Source organism: Aureobasidium namibiae (genome assembly GCF_000721765.1).
Source record: "Aureobasidium namibiae CBS 147.97 unplaced genomic scaffold scaffold_1, whole genome shotgun sequence".
In the NCBI taxonomy this organism is placed as follows: Eukaryota; Fungi; Ascomycota; class Dothideomycetes; order Dothideales; family Saccotheciaceae; genus Aureobasidium; species Aureobasidium namibiae.
Genome location: NW_013581208.1, coordinates 2,310,199 through 2,333,479, shown reverse-complemented (window position 1 = coordinate 2,333,479; position 23,281 = coordinate 2,310,199). Strand labels below are relative to the sequence as shown.

The following is a 23,281-nucleotide window of genomic DNA, read 5'->3' as shown; positions in this document are numbered from 1 at the left end:
ACACTTCTCTTTGTACTTCAAATGGCGCTCGCGTGTTCTTCTTGAGATTTAGTGAATCAGGTCAACAAGTACATCCTGCTAGTCGTCACTTTACTTCGAGAGCTTCACCAAAGATCCTACAAGACCGATCTGCAACGCGATCTTGGACTCTGCAATACGAGCAACGACCATTCAGGGATACAGGTCAAGGATATTCGACCATAGCCTTTCCATCATGCCTGGAGCAAAAAAAGGAAAGAGAGCAATGGCAGTCGAGTCCGAGGACATCAACAGCTCGTCACCTCCGATCAAAAAGATCAAGTCCAGCAAACCCGGTAAGTTCAAACATACTTCTATGTCCTTGATACCTGTTCTCTGCCCGTGGTGGTATAGCCGTTTGGGCATGGTGATCCTGGTCCGAGCGCCTTCCTATCTTATCGATTGAGCGGCTTCGGAACAGAGCACATGGTCGGCGTCATTGCGCGTCGCTGCCTTCATCAACTTTCCTCTCAATCATCATCTGTCGCGCAATTATCCTTGTCATCTGGTTCTAGCCTACTGCCATCTGTTCCCGCTCAAACACGTACCTTACACTCTTCCTGGATACAGGCGACTGACATAGCACAACCATGCCTCCAGCCTACACAGCCTCCCAAAAAGCGGCCATCCAGAGCTTTGTCGACTTCACCAACACAGATCGCACAACCGCAGGAAAAGTCTTGCGTCAACATGGATGGAACGTCCAGGTAGCAACGAACGCGTAAGTAAAAGGAATTTCATTGCCTCCTCAGGAATCTGGCGCCGCAAGAGGGGCAATCTACCTGGAGACACAAGGGGCTTCGTACACCAGCCCAAGCTCGCTGTCGACTCGACGATGTCGTGTCTCGGCAGATGCACTGCGATGAGACTGCACGCGGCCGACCACTCAGAAGTGAAGCGGACCACGAATTCCCAAACTCTCCCTTCCGCGCGCATACAGATACCCTTTGTCATGCCCGACCTCATGGACATCGAGTACTCATTGTGCGAACTATGTTTATCTGACGATCAAACCAGATTCTTCCAGTCGGGCTCCAGCGGTGGCGGCAACACTGCCAGCAAAAGCACACTCAACAAACTCTTCGACAAGTACCGCGACGATGTGGCCAACGAGCCTGATGAGATCAACATTGAAGGCACCATGAAATTGCTCGAGGACATCGACCTCAGCCCTGACGACGTTGGCACTCTGATCTTTTCTGAAATGGTCAAGTCGCCCACTCTTGGAAAGCTCACGCGCACCGAGTTTGTCGACAGTCTTGCTGCCCTCGGGTGAGTTTTTAGAAATCTGCGCAAGGTAGGCCACGTCTGACGAGTTGTACAGTGTCAACGATATTACCAAGATGCGCGACATGGTGCAGCAGAGACGTGCCAACCTCAGCGATCCGTCGTTCCGTCCCACGTTCAAGTCCATCTACAAGCACACGTTCATACTCGCACGTCAATCTGGACAAAAGGCAGTCGCACTCGAGGCTGCTACGGAATACTGGCGCCTGCTCTTGACCAGCCCTTCGCTCGAGTGGTCATCGCCCAACACACCTTGGCTCGAGTGGTGGTTAGAGTTTCTCAGCGAAAAGTACAAGAAGAGCGTGAACAAGGACATGTGGGACCAGACTCTGGTGTTCGCCGAGAAGACACTTGGCGACGAGCAACTCAGCTTCTGGAGCGAGGACTCTGCCTGGCCTGGTGTGATTGACGAGTTTGTCGAGTACGTCAAGACGGACAAGCGTGCAGGTCAAGGTGGTGATGCCATGGAGGTTGAGTGAAGGAGATGATGCCGCAGAGGAAAATGCACCGAGCACAAACAAGAGATTAAGGATATGACTGCCAAGGCACGCGACACGTGCCAATACAAGATTATTCGCAAACAGAACAAAGTCACGGCTTCGAGAGGGATACAGATACAGATGGCTTCGAGATATCAAAGATGAAGCACGAGGATGGATTGCAAGCATGGCATAGCGGCAGCATCAGAGGCAGGCAGTAGACAGAAGTTCCAAAAAATCACATGAAGCGAATTCGAGATCGACGTCACAGGGTGAAACATGTGAAATTGAGTCGGCATGGCGCGGCAAGGGGAAGCACCGAGATTGGTTGTTTGGCGGGAGACGGGAGGACCCCCACACTCGAGCCGGCGCTGACGCTCCCCGGGCACCGGCGGTGATGAATTTTTGGTTGTTTCTGGTCGCACCTTCCCTTCCCTCGGTCTCACGCGCCTGCTCGTAATCGACGACACTCGAGGAAGCTGCAAGATGGAGCCCTTTCCTCCATTGAGTCCGCCCAAGGGGGCATTCGACACGCATGGCGGCCCGCCAGTCACAATGACCAAGCCTCGGCCCCGGCGCAAGTCTAGCAGTCTTGGAGGAGAGCCTCGAGGTGACACTGGTGCATCTGCTCTCGCGACTTTGTCCTTGCTGCCTCAGGTGTGCCTATGCCGTGTCACTTTGCAACGCCGACCATTGGACTGACACGCCCTCGCAGCGCACATCTACCCCGACACACGACAAGGCTACCCGAACATCCAAGCGCCGCAAAGCACGCAGTCTGCTCAGACGTTATGTCCGCGTCTCGCTCCGTCACACGTGGCTCAATCCTCTGATCCTCATGCTCCTGATCCTCGCTCTCTACGCCGTCAATCCCTCGACCTCGAACCCCTTCTACTACTGCATCTTCCTCGCCTACCCCTTGGACACCCCTGCCGGCGAGCCAATCCAATATGGCAAGGGCAAAGCCGATTTCGCCTTTGTCGCCTTCTACACCATCGTCCTGAGCTTCACCCGCGAGTTCCTCATGCAGCGCATGATCCGCCCTCTGGCCATCCGTCTGGGCATCCAGAGAAAAGCAAAACAAGCCAGATTCATGGAGCAATTCTACACGGCCATTTACTTTGCCATCTTCGGTCCCTTTGGCCTGTACGTCATGCGTCGCTCGCCCGTCTGGTATTTCAACACGGATGCCATGTTTGAGGGTTTCCCGCACCGCAGCCACGAGGCTGTATTCAAGGCTTACTATCTGCTGCAAGCGAGTTATTGGGCCCAGCAGGCTATCGTGTTGTTGCTCATGCTGGAGAAGCCGAGGAAGGATTTCAAAGAGTTGGTCTTGCATCATGTCGTTACTTTGGCTTTGATCTGGTTGAGTTACCGCTTCCACTTCACGTACATGGGAATTGCTGTCTACATCACCATGGACATTTCTGACTTCTTCCTTGCTGTAAGATTCTTGTCCGCAAGTTCCGAGAGGAGGCACCCTTGCTAACTGTCATTTCTTCTGCAGACATCCAAAGTCCTCAACTACCTCAACTCTCCCATCACCGGCCCGTACTTTGGTCTCTTCATCGGCGTCTGGTTCTACCTCCGCCACTACCTGAACTTCTACATCCTCTGGGCCACCCTAACCACCTTCCGCACCGTTGGCCCCTATGAGCTCAACTGGGAAACCCAACAATACAAATGCTGGATCTCGCAAATCATTACGTTTTCGCTGTTGTTTGCTCTGCAGGCCGTCAATGTGTTTTGGTTCGTGTTGATTTTGAGGATTGCGTGGAGGTTTGTGAGGAGTTCGGTGGCCAAGGATGAGAGAAGTGATGATGAAGAGGATGAGGAGGAGGTTGTCGAGGAGCAGGAGAAGGAGAAGTTGAAGGCTAGAATTATTCCTAGTGTGGAGTTGAACGGGGAGACACTTGTCGGGGCTACAGGCAGGGATGCTGAGACCGAGGGCTTGAAGCGCAGAAATTGATTTTCTGTTTCACCTTTGCCCGTGGTAGTAGCCTAGTGGCTAGTGGTGAGTTACACGTATTGCAGAGTATGCATACATGGCAGAAAAAGACATTTCGGCCGCTTTTCGCATCCTAGCATCTTATTCGTACAATAAAAGCAAAAAAGCATATTAATTCACACAGTTTACGTCTTAATGTATTCATTCTGCCAGATCCAGTCCAGGCCTCTACAAAGACGAAAAATGCTCCATCCGTCACAACACCCAGTCACATCAACCAATCTCAGCCCTCGACTCCCAAACCTCGCACCTGCTCATCTCTACCCCGTCTTTGCCCTTGCCCGCCACAAAAGGCATAACGCCAAAGCATTTCCCAGACTCGGGATACACCCTTGTCGTTAGCACTGTGCGGTTGTTGATGAAGACTTCTACAACGCTGACGTCGAAGAACAGTCTGATTTCTAGATCTTCAGGTCTTGATGAGCGGCTGGTTGTGGAGGAGTGCGTGGAGAGGAAAGCATGGTAAGCGACCTCATCATGCAGGGATATCTCTTTTGCATCGGAGGAGGAGCGGGAGTGGGAGCGATCGATGGTGATGAGGGAGTCAGAGGGCGAGAACAGGATGCGTGTGCAGCATTTGTGATCTGTAAGGTGTCAGTTTTAGTTGTCGAAAGGAAGGATTGGGAGAGAGATACCCGAGGAGTGGAAGATGTCGATGCCGAGATGGTCGACATTTTCGTTGTCGAACGTAAAGAGAATATCGAGTTCTAGACTTGGCAGTCCAGGGACTCGAAGAGTCGCATCGGTATCCCCTCGCACATCTTCAAGACTCTCGAATCGCGCCAGAGATACCATTGCCACCGCATCCCCATAGCGCAGAACCTTGAGCTGCGGCGCAGGTTTACAGCAAATTGTCGTCACCTTCAGCCTTCCTTTCCCATTTTCTTTATAAGTAAAGCCCGGCACTTTATCCAAAACACCTTTACATGCAACATCGACGCCATAAATCGTCTGCATAGCCAGCACACGAGGCAAAGAAATACATCCACTCCATCCTTGCTGCTCTCTCAACTCATCACTCAAATCCTCCTCTAGTATCCAGCCAAACAGCACGCGGTGATTGGTGATCGGATCGAAAAACGAGTTTGCAGCGTAGAAGATACCCCAGTCTAGTACGCCGGAAAATTCATGTTGAAGCTTGATTTCATCGCTTGAGCAAGATGGTTTGCCGCAGAGCCAGCGTTGACTGCGTCCTGTGCGTGCAGATCTGGGTATCGGTTGTGGTGAGTTTGTAGTAGATCGGGCGTCTGTGACTTTACAGCCTTCGACGCCTACAACGAGCACAGTGAATGCCTTTTCCCTTTGATAATGGAGGGTGGCTATATTCGCGACTTCCCAATTCACGCCAAAATCCCCACCGAGTGCCGTGGTGCAAAGATTCAGTCCGGGCTCCAGAAGAGTAGACAGAAATGTCCAGTTAGTGGGATCTGCTTCGTCGATTGCGTATAGAAAGATCGTGGGTGATTGATTTCGTACACCGCCAGAGATGATTCCATACAGAGTCGAGCCAGGTTGCAGGCCTCTTTCGATGTCGAATTGTGCGTTGCGAAAGGTATACGGATCTCGCCAGCCAGTCACCGAGAGATGTTTCGGTGGACCAGGCACGATTGGATTGCTGGGAGACCTTTGCCATGATAGTCCGCCATCGACTGACGTCGCCGCATAAAGTTTCTCAGAGCCCCTCTCGTAGGGTCGAGTATAATGGATGTTCGACCCCTGCGCAGACGTATAGAAACACGACAAATGGTCTTTGGAGCCCTCTCTCGGTAGCCTCGCTTCCGTTATTGCGCCCGTGAAGACTCCAGCGATGTCCTCGGTGGCAGAGGGAGCGATAGAAGGCGTGTTTGACACTTTCCAGTTGATCAGGTCTTCGGATGTTGCTGAGCCCCAGGAAATGTTGCCCCAGTTCCAGCCGGAGGGGTTCCATTGAAAGCCGACGTGGTATTTTCCAGTCGATGGGTTGTGGCCGAGAGCACATGGGTCGTTGAGCCATCCCCGTGGTGCGATCAGATGTACGCGTGGACGCCATCGACCGAACATTTCCCGCCGTGTGCTGTTTGAGTCTGGCAAAGCCATGTGTATCACTCGGTATGGAGAGGATGAGTGGCCGGAGCTTGAGTGTTAGGATGGATGCTGCAAGGTTGAGTAACAGAACATCCTGCATTGTCGCATCTTCCAATCACCCGAAGTTTTTCGCCGACATTTGACTCGGTGGTGATTGACTATCTTTGCAAAAGACGCCCTTTTAGTGCCGGAGGGATGTTCAAAGATAGAGGTTGCTGCCACAGAAGTGCCGACGGCATCTCGGACCGAGAAAGCGTTGCGATATGATCTGCCTCGATGCCGGAGAGAATGCCGAGACTCTGCTACGCTTCGGATAAATAGATCATGGTCAGCTTCTCACATCTCAACTGGACAACATGCTAAAGACTTAGAAGAGACACGATTGTGTTCGACTCCAACTGGACGACAGATTCCAAATGCCTCTGATTTGGAATCGATCATCAAGTCCTGCGTGCGTGTAGTCCCTGAGCATATCCGGCAGCGGCAACCTGTGAGAAGATCTGTATGAAGAGACTTGATCAGGAAACAAAGAGGACTCCACTTTGACAAACACAAGGATCTGGGAGTCACGAATCAGGACGAGGCCGCGATGAACATGCGATCTTGGTAAGAATGCAAAGAAATCCCGGGTCCAAGTATCTATGGACTGAGACGGACGAGAACGAGTGCATCCCAGTGGACGTCCGTGTGAGAGAGGATACGGTTGGAGTAACAGTGTCAGTGCACGCAAGGTAGGATGTGACATTGCTCTGTCTCCGGAGAGAGAACGAGAGCGACCAGGTGATGATTTCCTTACGCTCACTAGAGCATGTCGACGCTGCGGTAGACTCACAGGCCAGCGAGAAGCACGAGGAGATGTGACTATCAGGTGGATATAAAGACGACGTGGAGCGAGAGATAGAAGATTTGCCGACTCTGCTCGCTCACCTAGCACCTAGCAACCTTCACTTGAATATTCCGCTTTCCTTCTCTGGCTCCGCCGACCTATTCAGCGTCCCATTTCTTCAGTTGACCACCTCATCCACTTCTTTATCACAACTCACCTGCATCTTTCTCGACATCTTCATACCTCCTCAACAAACCGCGAAGATGTCTAGCAATACACCCGGCAAAATCATACCCAGCAACGTCGCCAACAACACACCAGACAAGCTCAAACGTATCTCCATCGCTATCGCCAGAGACGCATGGAACAGCTACATCTACGACGACCTCGAGCGCGCAAAGAGACTCGCCCCCCAAGCCCTCGCACAGCCTCACCTTCCAGACGGCTTCAAAGCCCCAATGCAATTCATCATGGACACGCCCAGTCATAATGGAGAGTAAGTGAACGCGCCCGCCTGCCTGACTCACCGTGGAGTTTAGCATAGCAACCCTCTTGAACTCTTGCCTCCACGACAATTGACACTGATACGCCGACGGTAGGACTCACCCGGCTCCCGCTGTCCACAACTACAAAGACCGATTCACCAGCGCTCAGCATGAGGCGAACTGTGAATACTGGCTTAAGGTCGCCCGCAAGCTCAGACGCACTCACAAGCGGCTTGAACAGGCAAAGGAAGATTGTATCAGATGGCCCCTGAAGATTACTCGCTCTAGCGAGAGTGACGATGACGAAGACTCCTCTGCTGATGAGTCTGAGGACGAGTCTGAAAACGGGTCTGAGGACGGGTCTGAGGATGAGTCTGAGGACGAAATCGAAGTCCAAGTCGGAGAATCTAGCGGTCATGATCAAAGTTCAGCTGAGGAAGATGAGAAGCACGACGCACGTCCCGCTGTTGAAGCAGACGGTCACGATACTGCTAACGAAAAATCACGCCTTGTCCTCCAGAGATTTGCCGCCTGGTTTTTCGGTGATGATGACGAATGTATCCCTTGGGTGCCTTGTCCCTGATCTGTTACCAACAACTCACTGTCAAGAACACGCTCACTCTACGACTGGGAACGCGGACTCTTGATACCATGCCTGCGCTTTCAGACTGCACCACAACAACATGATCATTTGCCTGGAGACCGAGTACTCGATGCTCGACCTCAATGAGAAGAGAACTTGCCTGTCGATCACACTCTTCACGACTCGTCTATGACCGAACTCAGACTGGGCTTACTAGACGACATTCATTCTTCAACACGTTTTCCCGATACGCCTCTTCCCGACGCGACCTTACGCTGCAAACCTCTTCACTCATCAGAGGTATCGATAGTAGTCCTTAGCCTCGACGAATAATATTCTGCACAAACCACAGACAATCTGAAGTACATACTGATACGTGAATGTGTGACACAATTTGAAAGAGAGGCAAAGACGTAGAGCGATACTTTGATTTACAGACACTTATTGCGGAATGCTTAGCAAGCTTAATAGACAATATAGGAACAAGAAACACAAGTAGGAGTGATGACCAAGGGCTCAAGATGAGTCCACTTAGACCTTTGACTCGTGGATGACCTCCTCAAGAGCAGAAGAGTCCTTGCCCATCTCCTGGGCGAAAGTGTCGTGAGGAACCCAGCCGGCTGACTTGCGGGCGGACACCTCGGACATCATCTTGTCAACCTGTTCGAGCGACAATCCCTTGGTCTCGGGCACGAAGAAGTAGGCGAAGACAATGCAGACTGCGCAAGTGGAACCCCAGAGGAAGAAGACCTTGGGTCCAAGGTTGGCCTCCTGCTCGCCGACGAGGTAGGGGGTGATGACCGCGATCACGCAATTCCAGAACTACGGAATTGTCAGCTTGTACTCATGATTCCATCATCAGAGGGAGTGGAAGACTTACCCAGTTCGAGGCGGTGGACATGGCGACACCCTTGCTGCGGATGGGAAGAGGGAAGATCTCTCCGATTGAAACCCAGGCGGTAGGGCCCCATGTCGATGCGAAGAAGGAAATATAGATGCATGTGAAGAGGATGAGGACGATCTGGGAGGCGCGGGAGCCGGCGTCGGCGGTGCCCGTGATGCCGACGATCCACTCGCAGACGCACATACCGATGGCACCGTAGATCAGGAGCGGGCGACGACCGAAGCGCTCGATGGTCCAGAAGGACAGAGGAGTGGAGCAGACGTTGACGATGGTGGTGATCATAGAGATGAGGAAGGCGTTCTCGATGCCGATGGACTTGAAGAAGGAGGTCGAGAAGTAGAAGATGAAGTTGACACCGGTCCACTGCTGCATCATCTGGAGGGTGACACCGATGAAGACCTTGCGGATGTTGGAGTTGCGGTTGGTGATGCCACCAGAGAACATGCCCAACCAGCTGACTTGGCCAACAGACATCTCGTACTCGAAGTTGGCCTGGATCTCGGCGAGCTCATCGACAATGTAGGCGCTGTCGGCAGGCTGGCCACGAACGCGACCAAGAGCCTTGGCAGCCCTGTCAAGCTGCTGCTTCTTGACGTAGTAGCGAGGAGACTCGGGCAAGAGGAAGAGACCGACCGAGAGGATGATGGCCCAGGCAAACTGGATAGCAATAGGGATTCTGTAGGCGCCAGTGTTCTGGTAGTTGCGGCAGGCGTACGTGACGATTGAGGCAAGCATGAGACCGATGGTAATGGCGAACTGGTAGCACGAAACGATGGCACCGCGAACCTTGCGGGGAGCGACCTCGGACATGTACAAAATGTTGATGGCCGAGACGAAACCGACACCCACACCTGCGACCAAACGGCCGACGACGATGAGAGGGACCGAGGTCGAGGCAACCTGGAGGATGACACCGACCGAGAAGACACCACAGCCGGTGATGATGGTGGTTCTGCGACCGATCCAATCGGCGAGGGCACCAGAGAAGAGAGCACCGAAGAAGGTACCGGCAGAGAGGATGGAAACAATGAGCGACTGAGTGCCCGAGGGAATACTGTAGCCACGGGTGTTGTCATCTGTGACACCAGTGAATCTGCCGAACTCCTGCTTGAAGACCTCGGTGCCCATGACACCGTTGATGTAACCAGAATCGTAACCGAACAAGATACCGGCGAAGGCGGCGAAGGCACACATCAGGTAGGCCCTGACGGTGACGGGCGACTCAACGCGCTCCACTGTTACAGGAGCCATTGCGTTGGAATGAGAGTGGTTCTCTTTAGATGAAATGAAAGTGGGAGAGGACTGAGGATCGAGGACCAGAGAAAGACTGTTGTCGCTGATGATGAAGAGAGAAGAAAATGAGCACGAGGTAGGGAAGCAACGACTCTATATACAACAGAGACCGGGGCAGGCGCAATGCTGGGCAGTTGTCTGGGTGAAGTATTCATTCCAGCATCCCCACACAACGACACATGCACTAGCGCACCTCTCCATTGTTCGTAGGCCAAATCACTGATCACGCGGCATCCCGAATCGGTTCTAGGATGTCCTTGCTTTGATGCGAGATGCGATTTGTCTCGTGCATGGGGCGTGTCGCCAATACCGCGCGTTGTGCCCAGAGCCCCAGATGTCGCCAAACGCTCCTTGGTTTTCTTGGACCACCAATTGTGGCATTTTTGGGTCGGGGACGGCCAGTCCTGGGCGCGCGAATACTTGCAATGCCTGAACAATCACAGCCCGGAAGACATTATTCGTAGTTTGGCATCCGCTTCGCCCTCGAGACGTCGACAAGTCGAGGCATGCATTTTCTGTCCAAGGTGCAACACCAAGTGTCGTCGGAGAGCAGAGAAAACGCCTCCGCCAGGTCCCTCGTCTGGCCACACCTCGAGACCCTCTTTGCTCGGCCACTGCCGACAATCTGGAGTTCCCACCGCGCAGCTCCCACAGGTACGGGCCTAATTTTACGCTACCCCGGGCCTCCCTTTGCACGTTGCGAAGTTGCACTCGCTAAAGTGTCTCAACCAAGTCACACCCGTCTATAGGCTAGCCGCCAACAACGACTCCAAGCATTCTGGAATATCTCTGTAAGCGCAGTCAAGTCTGTCGCACAACACCACCGTATCCTGCTTGACCTTCTATGGGCACCCACACAGCACATCTCGCTCGTCGCAACATGCTTTGCCACTCTTGACGGTCTTCGTTGCCTTGGTGCTCCATCTGAGGTCCACTCCAGACTCGCCGCAGGATGCTTTGTCTTCTTGGCTGTCACCGCCATGGCGTCGTTTCGAACGGCAAGCAAAGCAATGTGGCAATCATAATCACACCTATGTCACGAGCTGACACGACAGCCCCGACCTGATCCATGAACCTTCATCTTTTGTGTAGGCGATGCGGGCCGAGTCAGATTATCTCCCCCCAGCTTCTCCGTGGTGGCAGAATCGATACAGCCCTCTGTCGTCGATCATTCCCTTTGTGAGAACCCTTTTATTGGAGGTTAAAGGCACGACGTGAACGCTTCCCCACGAACGCTTTGAGATCCTCATGTCCCGCAGTCTTCTCAGTGCGTCGGTCAGCATACGATCCAGCCTCACTTCAGAATATTCTTGTGGTTACATCGCGATTCGATCGCTGACTCGCTCTACGCCCTAATGTCATTCCAGATTGGGTGGCGCCCTGCAGGTTGGACGGCTGCGTCCACCGCTCAATGTGCACCGGGCCAAGAAGCTGAAGCAAATCAGACTCCGCGAGGAATTCGCAACACCAAGACGCTTGCAGCACCCACGACGAGGACAAGACCAGCTGTGGAGAGCTTGAGTGGGGATGTCGGGGCCCCATCACGACGAGGCCGGCCGTATTTCGGTCTGATCCCTTTACAGAGCCATGGATCCGACTTCACATCCGACATTGGAGGCCCGTTCGGCAAGCCAAGTCGGCACCTGCGATGAGTCTACCACTCGGCTGATCGATTCTCAAGGCGATGAGGTCTCGCGCAATGTCCGACCGCATTTCTGACGAGAGCATTGTGTCTGAAGAGACCACGAACTAAATCTGTGTGGTACACATCTCATTCCAGGAGCTCGAGTGCATCAGACAAGACCATCGACGTGTTCTTCATGCTAGAAGCGTTGTTCAAACATCAAATAGATCACATAGAGACGTTTTTGTTTACCCTTATACAGAAATGCTCCAAAAGGCAAGCGAAGAACGCCATCTCGCGTCCATCAATGGTATGATCTGCTGAATGCGCAGTCTACTGTACATCACGTTCGAGTCACAGATCCGTGCCATCGTGCCATCTGAAAGGAATTGCAGCACTCTGCAGTCCCGTGATTGGGAGGCCAGAACATCAACCACGAGGACGAGGGACTTCTTTGTTGTATGGAAAATGTCTTCTGCACAATTAACCAGCATCCTTTGTTTAACGGCGTCGTCTCTTTGACTTCCATGGCACGTGGCATGGCGGCTCTGACGAACGCCAGATCCCACATCAGAGAAGATTTGATCCGCCAGATCGTCATCGAGTTTTCGAGTCTTCCTTGCTCTTAGACGTGAGCTTCTCGATATAGTTCCAAGCTCCAGTGAACCTTCTGGTATGGCATCGCTTCTTCCTACCGATTTCAGCAGCATCGTCTTCAAGACTCAGAGTCACTCTTGCCAAGCCTCTTCTCTGCCCCGGTGGAGTCTCAGATCCATGGAGACAGAGATTGACCGAGATGGCACCGAACGAAGCCATGAACTTCTCCCCACGCGATGATCCCCACTAATTATGCCAGCTCCGCCTCGGCCCAGAGCGCTTGACCCCCGGCTATGCTTCAATGTTAACATGCGGTCCTCTCGCTTCTTCAAAACGCCAACCCCGTTTGCCAAGTGACTGATCCATGATCTCGTGTTCTGATCCGCCGGTCTGTTTATTGCTCGATTGTCACTGACATGGCACCCCCTCGCCATGGCAATGGATACACACCCTTCGTGGAGTTGATCGCACTGGAAAAAGTGGACGAAACGACCTACCGCAGTACTTCTCTGCCCTTCTCTCCTAATGGTTCTGGAAGAGCATACGGCGGTCATGTCTATGCCCAAGCCGTCTGGGCAGCGGCGCAGACGGTCGAGGCTGGCTTTGTAATACACGTCAGTACTTCACTTCAATACCAAGGCCCATCGTCATCGAGGCGAAGCAATTCAGAATCAATCTGACTTCGTTATTCTAGAATGTCACGGGCTTCTTTGTCCTTGCTGGCATTTCTTCGATCCCGTTCATCTACCGAGTTCAGACTATCCGGAACGGCCGGTCGTATTGTACTCGCTTGGTCAACGTCACTCAAGCCGAAGGCGATGGAACATGCTTTACCTGCACTTGCTCGTTCAAGCTGTCCGAGGAGAGTCATTTTGATGTCCAAGAGAAGATCGACCTAGACCAGCGATATGGGAAAGTTCTTTCTAACAAGAAGCCGGAAGACTGGGACGAAGTCTCCGGCATGGACGTGCCTTGGTAGGTAATTCTTTTGCCCGGATCTCATTCTTCCAGCTTATATCGCCTAGGTACAATACTCGCCGAAAACTCACTGGTTTCAATGACGCATTCCCCGGCCTGGAATCTCGCAAAGTTGACATGACCCCGATAAACACTTCCCTCTCACCGTTCGATCATCGCCAACTATTCTTCTACCGCGCAATCGGCGACCTGCCCTCGGATCCTAACATCCACGCCTGCGCACATCTTTATGCATCCGATCGCAATTCTCTCTTTATCGTAGCAAACCACTTCGGAGTCAGCGACAAGTTCACTCACATGGCAAGTTTGAGTCACACGGTAGTGTTTCACAGTCCGGCTTTGCATATCATGATGCAGAATCAAGCCAAGGAGAAGCATTGGTTTTGTCAGGAAGTCTGGACGACGAGAGCAGGTGGAGGACGAGCTACCCATCACAGTCGTATCGTCGGGCCAGAGGGTGTGCATGTGGCTACTACCTTCCAGGAAGGCATGATAAGAGTAGGTCTTGGTGAAAATCAGTATGAGAAGGCGTACAAGAAGTCACTGGAGCGTCTATGATGGACCTGTGCCGTCTGGCGGAGGCTCGTCGATTACCGTTCTGCGATACTGGATTGCTCGTGCACGCTTCATCGCACATCTAGATATACAGTACAGAGTAAACCCCAGGTCGTTTTCGTTCACATTTTCTAATAACACACATTCCCGGCATTCCGTCTTCAGAACACTACAATTTGCCAAACATCAGATATCGTGCCTTCTCATACCACAGATCCATCAAAGCAGGACATGTCTAGTAGTCCATTGCTCATAGACGTAATACTCCACAGTCGCATGAACCTTTCTATCTGACCAGCTCGAGTGCGGACCATTCCCATTCCTCCAATTAGCCTCAGACCCCCATCACCCTGCAGGACATTGACTCACTTGATCCAAGCCTCGGTAGTTCCAGCAGGAGCATCCCTTCGCGCAGCTGCCTCACACTGTGCCTTCACATCCGGCTGTGTCGTGTAGTCGGCCTTCTTGCACCACCACAGGCTGATTCCATTGACTGGGAACGCTGGGCTTCTTCTGATGCCTCGCCAGATGTTGTCATGGTCTCTTTGTGAGAGTTGGGCGGAATTTGTTTGCTTTTGGTCACCTTTGCCTCTGCCTCTTCCCATGGTTCCGAGGATTTGTTGATCGCTGAGGATTTAAGTGGGTAGATTGATTTTCTAACTGGTGAATCTATCGCTGCTGTAAGAATCTGCTGTATGTTCTTGCTATACTCTGCTCTGCTCTGATCTGTTATGGGGGTACTTCTCATGGAAGGCATGTCTATACTTATGCTAATCGGAAAAGTTGACAAGACTACAGATTGCTATTCTTGTCACACTTAGACAGTCTAAGGCACCTATCTTTGGATTCGCGCGTAACAACGGTATTCTCTCGTGAGTTTCTGAGACTCTCTTCGATTTTGTTTCAGATTTCTTCGTGCTACCGCTACAGAGCGAGGTAGTCCCAGACCCGAGTTTTGGATTTATAAGTCGCCATCTAGAGCTCGTGTGCTGAGTATTTGAGGGACACAGTTCTTCTTTTATTCAGAAAAAATCAAGAGAAGGGAGAAGGAATAGGAGTGATCAAGCTTGAATTTAGTAGCTGACTTACCTTTTCTGTACACGGTTCACATTCAGAACACCATCTATCATGCTTTTCAACTACTCCAAAGCGTTGGATATCTCAAATTCCACACCCGACTACTCGTTTTGCCATCCAATCCCGTCCTCAGTGCCAGCACTTTGACTCCTCTATAACTGTCCCTCTAAAACAAGTATACCACAGATCCGTCACGGCGAACATGGACGGTCTGCTTTTGTCCATTGCCCTTGGTGTAGTTCACAGTGAGATGAGTGTTGTAATCAGACGGGCTCTCGTGCCAACCACACCTAATGTGGGCGTGAACAACCCTAAGAGGAGCTTTTGCTAGCACTGTTGACTCAATCTGGGCCTTGATGCCGAGCTGTCTGCAGTGAGAGTTTGGATCGTACCAGGAGATGGTGATGTCGCGTTTACCCATAGTGTTGCGAGTGTATCAAATCAGGCGTTGGAGGTGGTGGACTTACTTTTCTGAAGGCTGGACAGTGGACCTTGGACACTGGCAGATCTTGCTAGATGCTTTTGCTCTGCTTGATCTGTATGGGTGGTAGTGGTATGGATTTCTCGGCCTATTTCAATCGATGCGAGGAGCTGCGAAATCGTACACCTGAACTTTCTCGTCCTCTGGTCTCAGACATTTCCACAGACATGTCTTTAGATACAAAGAAAACGATGGCATTCTATTCCTATGAATCCGATCTTCTGAGACTTCTTTGTGTTCTTTTTCGTCTCAGGCATTTTCGTCTCAGACATTTTTCTACCGTCATCTACTTTGCACTGCCGTGACAAGAGACTGGATATGATGCTTTGGACTGAGCCATCGAGTTCATAGACCGGTGTCTGCTAACACGAGAATACGGATATGCGAACATGATAAAGACGACTTTGTGACATGGACACAAATTATTCGATGCGTGATATAGCCACGCACGCAGTATCATATAAGCATCGATATTCCATGAGCCCAGAAGATTATCCTCACCACATGGCCGAACGCAGTCTTGGAAGTATGCATTGACAGTTTGTCAATTCTCAGCTATGCTTCAATGGCCGATAAGACGAATCCGTTCCTGATTTTTCATTTCGCTCGAAACCCCCTCTACTACTTCCTGCTCTTGCAACTGCCATCACTCGACCACACCTCTCAAGCCTCACAGCTTCCCTACTATTCCCTCCCACCAATCCCCTCTCCAGCACCAGCACTCTGACTCCTCTTTACCTGCTCCCTCTGCCCTTGTTCGCCTTTTCCTCCATCCCTCCCTTCCAACTCCCTATTCGCCCTCGAACTCCCCTCAAGTCCATCCAGCAAAGCTTTGTTAGTCCCCGGGATCTTCATCTCAAAGGTATCTCTGATGACCGCGTAATCGTAGTATCCTAACCTGGCTATGGGTTCGGTTTTTGCAATGTCGATTTTGCCAGAGGTGAGCACGGTGTCGGAGATGTGGACTGCGAGGACTTTGCCGAAGACGATGTCGACCTTGGGATGTGTTAGCAGTACACTTGTAGAGAGTAGCAAGAGCGAGTAGATAACAGAGGATGAACAGATAGCAAGTGTATTCAGATAGCAGAAGATGAGTAGATAGAGGGAGAGAGTAGGACAAAGATGGAAAAGACAAACTTACAGTCCCCATAGGTGGATTACCAGGTAATTCAATCACTCTGTCGAATTGACACTCGAACCTCACCGGTGAGTCCTTGACCAGCGGCACAGGAATATTCTTCGCGTCTTCCTTTTCCAACTTTGCATGCACGAATTCATCTTCAATGGGGTCGAGCTGTTGAGCTGTGATGTTGAGTTGCTCGCGAAGTGCATAGGTAGCCAAGTTCCAGCCGAAGAAGCCTGGGTACAGACTTGATCAGTACTTTACAATCGTTTCTTTTGAAGCCCTGGAAGGAAGATGGGAGTGGAGGCGGGGGAGACATTTGGAAGCAAAACATACCAGTCTCCTCAGCATTGACGACGGTATCTTTGCGTTTTCCCTCGGGTGTGCGATTGGATGAAAACATGACGTAAGGCGGGTCGAAAGTCAGGTTTGTGAATTGAGAGTAAGGGGCTAGGTTGTCGGTGCCAGAGGTAGAGCGAGTGGAGATCCAGCCGATGGGTCGGGGGACCACGCAAGCCTGTGTTTCGGCATGGTGTCAGTTGTGAGGTTCCCTACGTGTCGGATAGAGAGGAGTGGCGATAACGAAGGGCAGAGAAGTTTGATAGGATGTAGTGATCCTGGAATGGAAAAGCATCTCGCTCATGGATGTATGGGATAGATTCGAGAAGGAGAAAAGAGGACAAATGTCCCTTCTGCTACTCCTATCCCAACAATTTATTGCATTCGTTGGAGGGTCAGATTATGCATGGTGAAATGTCATAGTACAGAGCCGTCAAAAGTCCGAATCAGCTCTTCGAACGACTCCAGAACGCAACAAAACTCAAAGCATTGTATAGTAAAGACACGGTGTGATCGTGAATCTAATAGACACGAAATCCGCTTACTTTGAATGGATCATATGGCAAGCCATGATCAGTCCCAATCTCGTAAAACATGATGTATACAACAGAGAAGAAGCAAGCTTTCAAGACCCGTATAATTGCAATCTGACTTCTTTGTAGTCTGACGGTATGACAGGGTGGAGGTGGAAGGATCTCGGATGTGAGCCGAGTTGCCGAAGCATACCGAAGCTTTAACCGAGAAATAGTCATCACTCATATCACGATTGTTCCTCACAAAGCACAGATAGGATATATGTAACAGAGTATGATACAGAATTTCAGGTGGACACTTTGGTAGGAAGCGCATGCTTTTCACCATGCACAAAAAAACAGAGAACAATTGACTGCCTCCGCGGAAAGACTCCAATCGCGTGACACAGACTCTCTGGTACCAACGTCGCGGTCATCACTTCGCTGCTTGGATCCTGCTCTTTGAGTCATCGATAACTGTGAGGTCGGTATGTGTTGATCTCATCCTTCGTATATCTCTTCCATCCATACCACTGCCTCCACCTCTTGCCGCTACTCTGCCCATGTTGAAACAATGGACTCCCAATACATAATCGCCTCTCCCTCTGCACTCTCCAAACTCGCCAGCTCCATCTCCTCGTCCCTTATACCCTTCCCCATCCCAACCATCGAACTACAACTGCTCGCACCTTTAGCTACACCCGCAGAGCTAGAACGCAGTCTCGCCTCCCACTCAACCTTCTCATGCCACGCCTACAACAACAACCCCGTCAAGAAAAATGCCATAAAAGTCCTTTCCACAACACCACTATTCCAATCCTGGCGAAAAGTGTGGTCTGAGTTCCCGCTTGGTGCTGTTGAGACTTTCATCTTCGACATCACTCTGCCTCCTTCGAATTTTGAGGCAGATGAATCAGAAATTCACTGGAGGAACTCTGTCCCTGAAATTGGAGGGCTGGCTGTGGAGGAGAACAGAGTGCAACAAGCAGTGGTGGAACTCGCTACTGTTATGAGGGTGAGGAGTAAAGGGGAGGCAAAGTTTGGACTGAAAGGAGTGGAAGAGCATGGGAATGGGCGAGCGAAGAAAGGAAGTAGAAGAGGCAATGAATTTGGCGGCTTAGAGAATATTCTTCAACGGTTGTCGACACAAGAGACTGAGATTGATTGATGGAGACAGAGCTTACTCTTCTAGCAAGCGACGAGGTATTGTCGGGAGAAGCACATTAGTGGTGGATACATGTGCTATCTCGGGGGTGAGGCTCAATGTCTTGTTGAGGATGAACAACGTTGCTAGTGTATACTTCTGCTTGCGCGTATCTGGCTCGTTGTTTCCTCGATGGAATCCTGCACTGAGCTCATACATATGTGCCGTGTGTCTTTTTGAGGACCTCGATCGAAATGCCGGTGGCCTGCCTATGATTGTGGCATCGTCCCAACGCTCTGGTTGTTGTGCTCGGTATAGCGACACCTTGACATTGCATATGGCTCGCGCTGAGCCGCCTCGAGCAAGTATCTTTCCCTCGAGCAGCCTGACTGTCACTGTCATGGCGCTCCTGTAGCTTGTAGTTTGAGAAGCTTTTCGCATCTTCCATCCTTCAGACAGGCTTGGCAACCTTCCTTAATTCGGTCCTCGCACCATTGACCTCCTTCATCTCCTTCCAACTAAGCGGCACCATCTGCTCACCCCCCTCACTAACCGCAAGCACAACCCCAAACTCATTCTTGGCCGTACTCGCAAAATAACTCCTCTCGTCTCCCAAACTGATAACCACCGCCCTCACAATATCGCCCACTCTGAAACTCTCATTCACCTTTACTTTATCAACTTCAGTGGCGCGAATGTCTTGCTGGCGGATGATTGCTGAAAAAGGTTCGCGGAGCACTTGTGTGCCGGTGGCGCCTAGAGCGAGGATGTCGAGGGTGGCTTGGCGTGGGTTTGTGCGTGTGATGCGGCCGAGGACAATGTCGCTGACCGAAGGCAGAGCAGCGGTGTAGGATGTTGATGCGGAGGTGGATGAGGATATGCTGATGGTGGGTGAAGGGGTTTTCTTGGAGGGTGCGGCGCTGGTGACGGGGCCGGCTAGACTGGCGTGGATTGTGGAGTTGAAGACGTGGGAGCCGGTGCTGGGTGTGTTTGTTGATGTGGATGCGAGTGAGTCGCCAGGGAGTGCAAAGTTGGGGATTGCCATTGTGATTGATTTGGTGATGTTTTGCGTGTGGAGTTGTCGTGTGTTGGACATGAACAATTCTGGATGCGCCAAAGTTGCGCCGGTATTTGTTCGGATGACCTCATTGATTGACACCAGGGTGCTACCCACAGCGACTAGAAATATCCATTTTTGAGCTACACAGCGCACGGTAGCCTTTTGAATAGACATGTCATGCAATCTATCATATCAGGCAATGTTTGTAGTTGACGCAGTACATGTTGTGGTTGTCACGTTGTCTGAAAACACGCTGAGTTAGTCCTACGCAAATACAAAGCAGAAATCCAAGGATTTCCGCAATGACAACACATCATAGAAATATCAAATGCACGGCTGGTGCAAGGTATGGAAAGCATATACTGAGAGTCATGCTACCCTCGGCTTCCTGACGACTTGCTTCGTGTCTAGATAAGATGGCCTCACTTCATGATTGAAGATGGTAGTTGATTTGTGTTTCATTGATTCCAATACCAAAAACAGAGACTACGCTATTCATTACTAGAGCTATGTGAAGAAGAAAAGTAAAAAGGAGAAAGAAAATGAGGAGGCCCCCATCTGATGTTTTACTCCAGGATATCATACTTGATTGCCGATTCCAGGCGGCGCGCGAGTGCGAATTGGTATATCAAAAATGGACAAGGAAAGAGAAGAGAGAGAAATTCGAGACGCCATGCAGGTACCGAGTCATATTGTCGTCGTCGTCTTGTGCATGCGATGAATCGTGCTGCTTGGTTACGCATCAACCTTCGGATAACGCCTTCTTGTTGCCGTCACCGCTTGAGATCTCGAGGCAGCGGCGAGCGAGTCCGACCACCTCGGCCTCGCCGTCTTCGCTGCCGTCCTCGTTGTCGCTCTCGACTTGTCTTTCGGAAATGTCTTGGACCATTTGCATGACATCTTCGGCCGAGTTGATGGTGCTGACGAGACGCGTGTCGTTGCTTTCAAGAAGTTGCAGCAGAGTCCAGATAGCGATGTGTTGAAAGGTTGGATCTCCGGATGCAAGGAAACGAGACAGGTAGCCGTGGATACCACCAGAGGGAGAACTCCAGTTGGTCATGAAGATTGAGTAGTCACCGACTGAGTTGGCGTCAGCAGGCGATTGAGGGACATGATCATCGGCAATCTTACCTTTGCTTGACAAGTTGCCCAGAGCAGCAGCACTGTTGCCCTGGACCTCGATGCTTTCGCTCTCGGTCAGAGGAATCAAGACGTCGAAGACACCGAGGCTCAGCAAATGAGGCTTGAGCTCATCGCTCAAAGCAAGAACAGCGATAGCAGCCGTCATCTCGCTCTGGACGTTAACCGGAACCTCCAAAACAAGCTCCTTGCACTTCTGAACAGCACCAGCCTCCAGGACGAGTTGCTTGTTGCGATCTGACGATGCAGCAAGGTTGCGAAGGGTGGAGATGGCGTGACATTGAATTTCCTCGTTGTCGGTGCTTCCAAGAAGATGGACCAGAGGCTTGAGGAAGCCTGCGTCGATGATGGGAGACTCGTTCATGGGGTGGATTGAGATGTTGCGGATACATGCGACAGCGGAAAGGATGAGAGGGAGGAACGCTGATTGGAGGAGGCGTAGAAGAGGACCAAGACCACCGTTGCGCACAATCTCGAGCTGATACTTCTCATCCGAAGCAAGGTTGCGCAGAGCAAGAGCGGCTTGGCATTGTACTTTGGGAGCATGGCCGTCCATGAGGTTCACTAGCGACTGGACGAGGCGAGGCTCTGTCTGTGCAAGGCGCTTGCGGTTGGTGCCATCGACGGCAATGTTGCTGAGAGCGGTGGTGCAGTAGTATTGGACATCGGTGTCAGGCGAGGTGAGGAGGTGGACGAGAACGGGGATGGCGCCGGCGTTGACAAGCTGCTGCCTGTTGTCATCTGCAGAAGAGTCAGGTCGAGTCGTCGGATGAACGAGCAGCATCGACATACCTGAATGAGTCATGTTCAAGAGAGCGCCGGTAGCATTTCGCTGAACACGCATGTCCTTGGACTTTGCCAGCCTCGTCAGGGGAGCCAGAGCACCGGAACGAGCAATCTTTGCCTTGTTGTCTTCGTGCGTGGCCAAGTTTGTGATACAACCGACAGCATTGCATTGTACCTCGACGTTGCTCGAGTTCATCTGTCTGATCAGCGGTTGGAGACCCCCTAGTTGGACGATCAGGATCTTGTTGTGTGCTGTGGATCTGTGTCAGATTCGTATCACATGAGGTCTAGGGGATGATAGGTACCATCTACGGCGAGGTTTCCCAAGGCGGCACTAGCGGCTCTTTGGACCTCGATATCGCTGCTTTCGAGAAGGAAGAGGATGGGCTCGAGGGTGTTCTTATCCACAGCGCGCACATCTGCGACAGGTGCTGTTAGCTTGAGTTTGGTTGACAGTCGGATAGCTTGTCAACACACCTCGCTCGGTAATCTCGGCAAAGGTCAGACTGGCGCTTCGCTGCAAGTCAATGTTGTGCGAGTAGACCAGAGTGCTGAGGGCATTGAGGGGCCCGCCGGTGAAGAAATCCGTCTCTTGTCTGTTCTCGAGGAAGTTCAAGAGGTCGGTGACGGCTTCGCGCTCGCTGTCGGCAAGCACATTTTCATAGTCGACCGTGTTACGGCTTGTGCAGCAGTAGAAGATGTTTGCGCAGAGGTTCTTGAGAGCTGCCATGGCCCCGAGGCCTGTCCAAGGGCGCTGCTAGGGTAGACTGAAACTGGGTTGACGACGACGGCAAGACTGCTCGTGGGAAGGGGTCGCTGTGGGCGCGTGACGCTATAACATGCGGCTGAGTTGGATGAAGCCTTGGAGTCGAGAGGTTGGATGTGCGATACGATAACAAGATGTCTATCTGTCCAGCGCGTGGTTGAGAAATGGCCGGCTTCAAGCTGAACTGCAACACACAACGACGTGATGCAACAAGCAAGCCAGATATTGAGCTCGGACTCTTTTTCGCTACAGACCAGACCCTTGACTTGCCCAATCTGGCCGTCATTGGAAAACCCAATTCAACAAGAACATCGACATCATACACTCTGCCTTGCTTGTTATCTTCCTACACCTCCATCCACGGCTACATCTGCGTAGGTACTTGTTGGTATCCCTTGGTCGTCTTTGTTTACACAGCCGTTGTCGAGCTTCATCTCGGTCGACTCGTACGGCGCGCACCTTGGCTGCCACCTATGCTTACCGAGGGCCATCTTGGCTGCTGACCGACTGTCAACCACGCCTGGCACACGACTTGTTTCTGCTCTGCTACACTTTTTTACCCTCGCAGTTTCACCAAACAACATGTTTGTCCTAATGGCTCACCAGCCTGTTACTCCAACAGTCGCGCTCGATGACGCTCTCGTTGGTCAAACGCGCCCCAAGCCAATCAGAGAGGCAGTTGGGCTCACGTAAAAAGAATGCGGAGAAACCGTGACTCCCGCATTAGCCGTAACTCTAATCCTCCAAACCATCCCACCTTCTAGCCATCTCTTTTTATCCTGTCCGGCCGACTTCGCCGTAAGAGTTTCGTTCAGATATCTTCTGACCTGGAAGCCTGACGCTTCGTGTTTCTCTACCACCAACACGCGATTTCGTCACGGCACCAGAGTCCAATTCCCGGCCAAGGTCTAGACATCTAAGCATCGACACTGTACTGTAGCTTCCCGCTTTGCACTCGCAAAAAAGTCCCCCGTCGTCGTCGGCTGCCTTGGCCAAGGCAATGGCCACACCTGCCCCTTCCCACGAATTCCGAAAACTGCGACTCAACACAAAGCATTCGAACTCGTCCCAAGATTTCCCCTTTGCCTCTTCCTACGACGCTGACCATGTCGCCTCTTCTCAATTTGAAAAGTCTGAGCTGCTCAACAATCC

General features: G+C 51.7%; 11 protein-coding genes across 11 annotated transcripts; 5 read left to right on the top strand and 6 right to left on the bottom strand.

Annotated features, from left to right (window-relative positions):
- Positions 1–608: 608 nt before the first annotated feature.
- On the top strand, positions 609–1,784 carry M436DRAFT_78072 (DUF298 domain protein; the record flags this gene model as incomplete). The annotated part of the gene is made up of 3 exons (XM_013577018.1): positions 609–739; positions 1,036–1,290; positions 1,343–1,784. The coding sequence occupies 3 exons, from the start codon at positions 609–611 to the stop codon at positions 1,782–1,784; spliced, it is 828 nt and encodes a 275-aa protein (XP_013432472.1).
- A 555-nt stretch (positions 1,785–2,339) lies between these two features.
- On the top strand, positions 2,340–3,753 carry M436DRAFT_69348 (longevity assurance proteins LAG1/LAC1; the record flags this gene model as incomplete). Its single annotated transcript, XM_013576850.1, has 3 exons — positions 2,340–2,441; positions 2,500–3,228; positions 3,292–3,753. The coding sequence occupies 3 exons, from the start codon at positions 2,340–2,342 to the stop codon at positions 3,751–3,753; spliced, it is 1,293 nt and encodes a 430-aa protein (XP_013432304.1).
- A 252-nt stretch (positions 3,754–4,005) lies between these two features.
- M436DRAFT_36482 (Arabinanase/levansucrase/invertase) lies at positions 4,006–5,832 on the bottom strand (the record flags this gene model as incomplete). Its single annotated transcript, XM_013576401.1, has 2 exons — positions 4,006–4,376; positions 4,428–5,832. The coding sequence occupies 2 exons, from the start codon at positions 5,830–5,832 to the stop codon at positions 4,006–4,008; spliced, it is 1,776 nt and encodes a 591-aa protein (XP_013431855.1).
- A 1,113-nt stretch (positions 5,833–6,945) lies between these two features.
- M436DRAFT_60157 (uncharacterized protein) lies at positions 6,946–7,750 on the top strand (the record flags this gene model as incomplete). Its single annotated transcript, XM_013576710.1, has 2 exons — positions 6,946–7,178; positions 7,282–7,750. The coding sequence occupies 2 exons, from the start codon at positions 6,946–6,948 to the stop codon at positions 7,748–7,750; spliced, it is 702 nt and encodes a 233-aa protein (XP_013432164.1).
- A 531-nt stretch (positions 7,751–8,281) lies between these two features.
- On the bottom strand, positions 8,282–9,905 carry M436DRAFT_69346 (general substrate transporter; the record flags this gene model as incomplete). The annotated part of the gene is made up of 2 exons (XM_013576849.1): positions 8,282–8,572; positions 8,631–9,905. The coding sequence occupies 2 exons, from the start codon at positions 9,903–9,905 to the stop codon at positions 8,282–8,284; spliced, it is 1,566 nt and encodes a 521-aa protein (XP_013432303.1).
- Positions 9,906–12,584: 2,679 nt separating this feature from the next.
- On the top strand, positions 12,585–13,704 carry M436DRAFT_37193 (Thioesterase/thiol ester dehydrase-isomerase; the record flags this gene model as incomplete). Its single annotated transcript, XM_013576550.1, has 3 exons — positions 12,585–12,782; positions 12,863–13,143; positions 13,194–13,704. 3 exons carry the CDS (start codon positions 12,585–12,587, stop codon positions 13,702–13,704), a joined length of 990 nt encoding a protein of 329 aa, XP_013432004.1.
- Positions 13,705–14,066: 362 nt separating this feature from the next.
- On the bottom strand, positions 14,067–15,199 carry M436DRAFT_60154 (uncharacterized protein; the record flags this gene model as incomplete). The annotated part of the gene is made up of 3 exons (XM_013576709.1): positions 14,067–14,328; positions 14,791–14,795; positions 14,960–15,199. 3 exons carry the CDS (start codon positions 15,197–15,199, stop codon positions 14,067–14,069), a joined length of 507 nt encoding a protein of 168 aa, XP_013432163.1.
- A 744-nt stretch (positions 15,200–15,943) lies between these two features.
- On the bottom strand, positions 15,944–17,317 carry M436DRAFT_78066 (uncharacterized protein; the record flags this gene model as incomplete). The annotated part of the gene is made up of 4 exons (XM_013577017.1): positions 15,944–16,255; positions 16,401–16,618; positions 16,719–16,899; positions 17,267–17,317. The coding sequence occupies 4 exons, from the start codon at positions 17,315–17,317 to the stop codon at positions 15,944–15,946; spliced, it is 762 nt and encodes a 253-aa protein (XP_013432471.1).
- A 490-nt stretch (positions 17,318–17,807) lies between these two features.
- M436DRAFT_36891 (uncharacterized protein) lies at positions 17,808–18,401 on the top strand (the record flags this gene model as incomplete). Its single annotated transcript, XM_013576488.1, has 1 exon — positions 17,808–18,401. One exon carries the CDS (start codon positions 17,808–17,810, stop codon positions 18,399–18,401), a length of 594 nt encoding a protein of 197 aa, XP_013431942.1.
- A 427-nt stretch (positions 18,402–18,828) lies between these two features.
- Positions 18,829–19,422, bottom strand: M436DRAFT_35021 (uncharacterized protein; the record flags this gene model as incomplete). The annotated part of the gene is made up of 1 exon (XM_013576142.1): positions 18,829–19,422. The coding sequence occupies one exon, from the start codon at positions 19,420–19,422 to the stop codon at positions 18,829–18,831; it is 594 nt and encodes a 197-aa protein (XP_013431596.1).
- A 757-nt stretch (positions 19,423–20,179) lies between these two features.
- M436DRAFT_78063 (ARM repeat-containing protein) lies at positions 20,180–22,093 on the bottom strand (the record flags this gene model as incomplete). The annotated part of the gene is made up of 5 exons (XM_013577016.1): positions 20,180–20,517; positions 20,569–21,318; positions 21,370–21,615; positions 21,669–21,782; positions 21,841–22,093. 5 exons carry the CDS (start codon positions 22,091–22,093, stop codon positions 20,180–20,182), a joined length of 1,701 nt encoding a protein of 566 aa, XP_013432470.1.
- Positions 22,094–23,281: the final 1,188 nt, after the last annotated feature.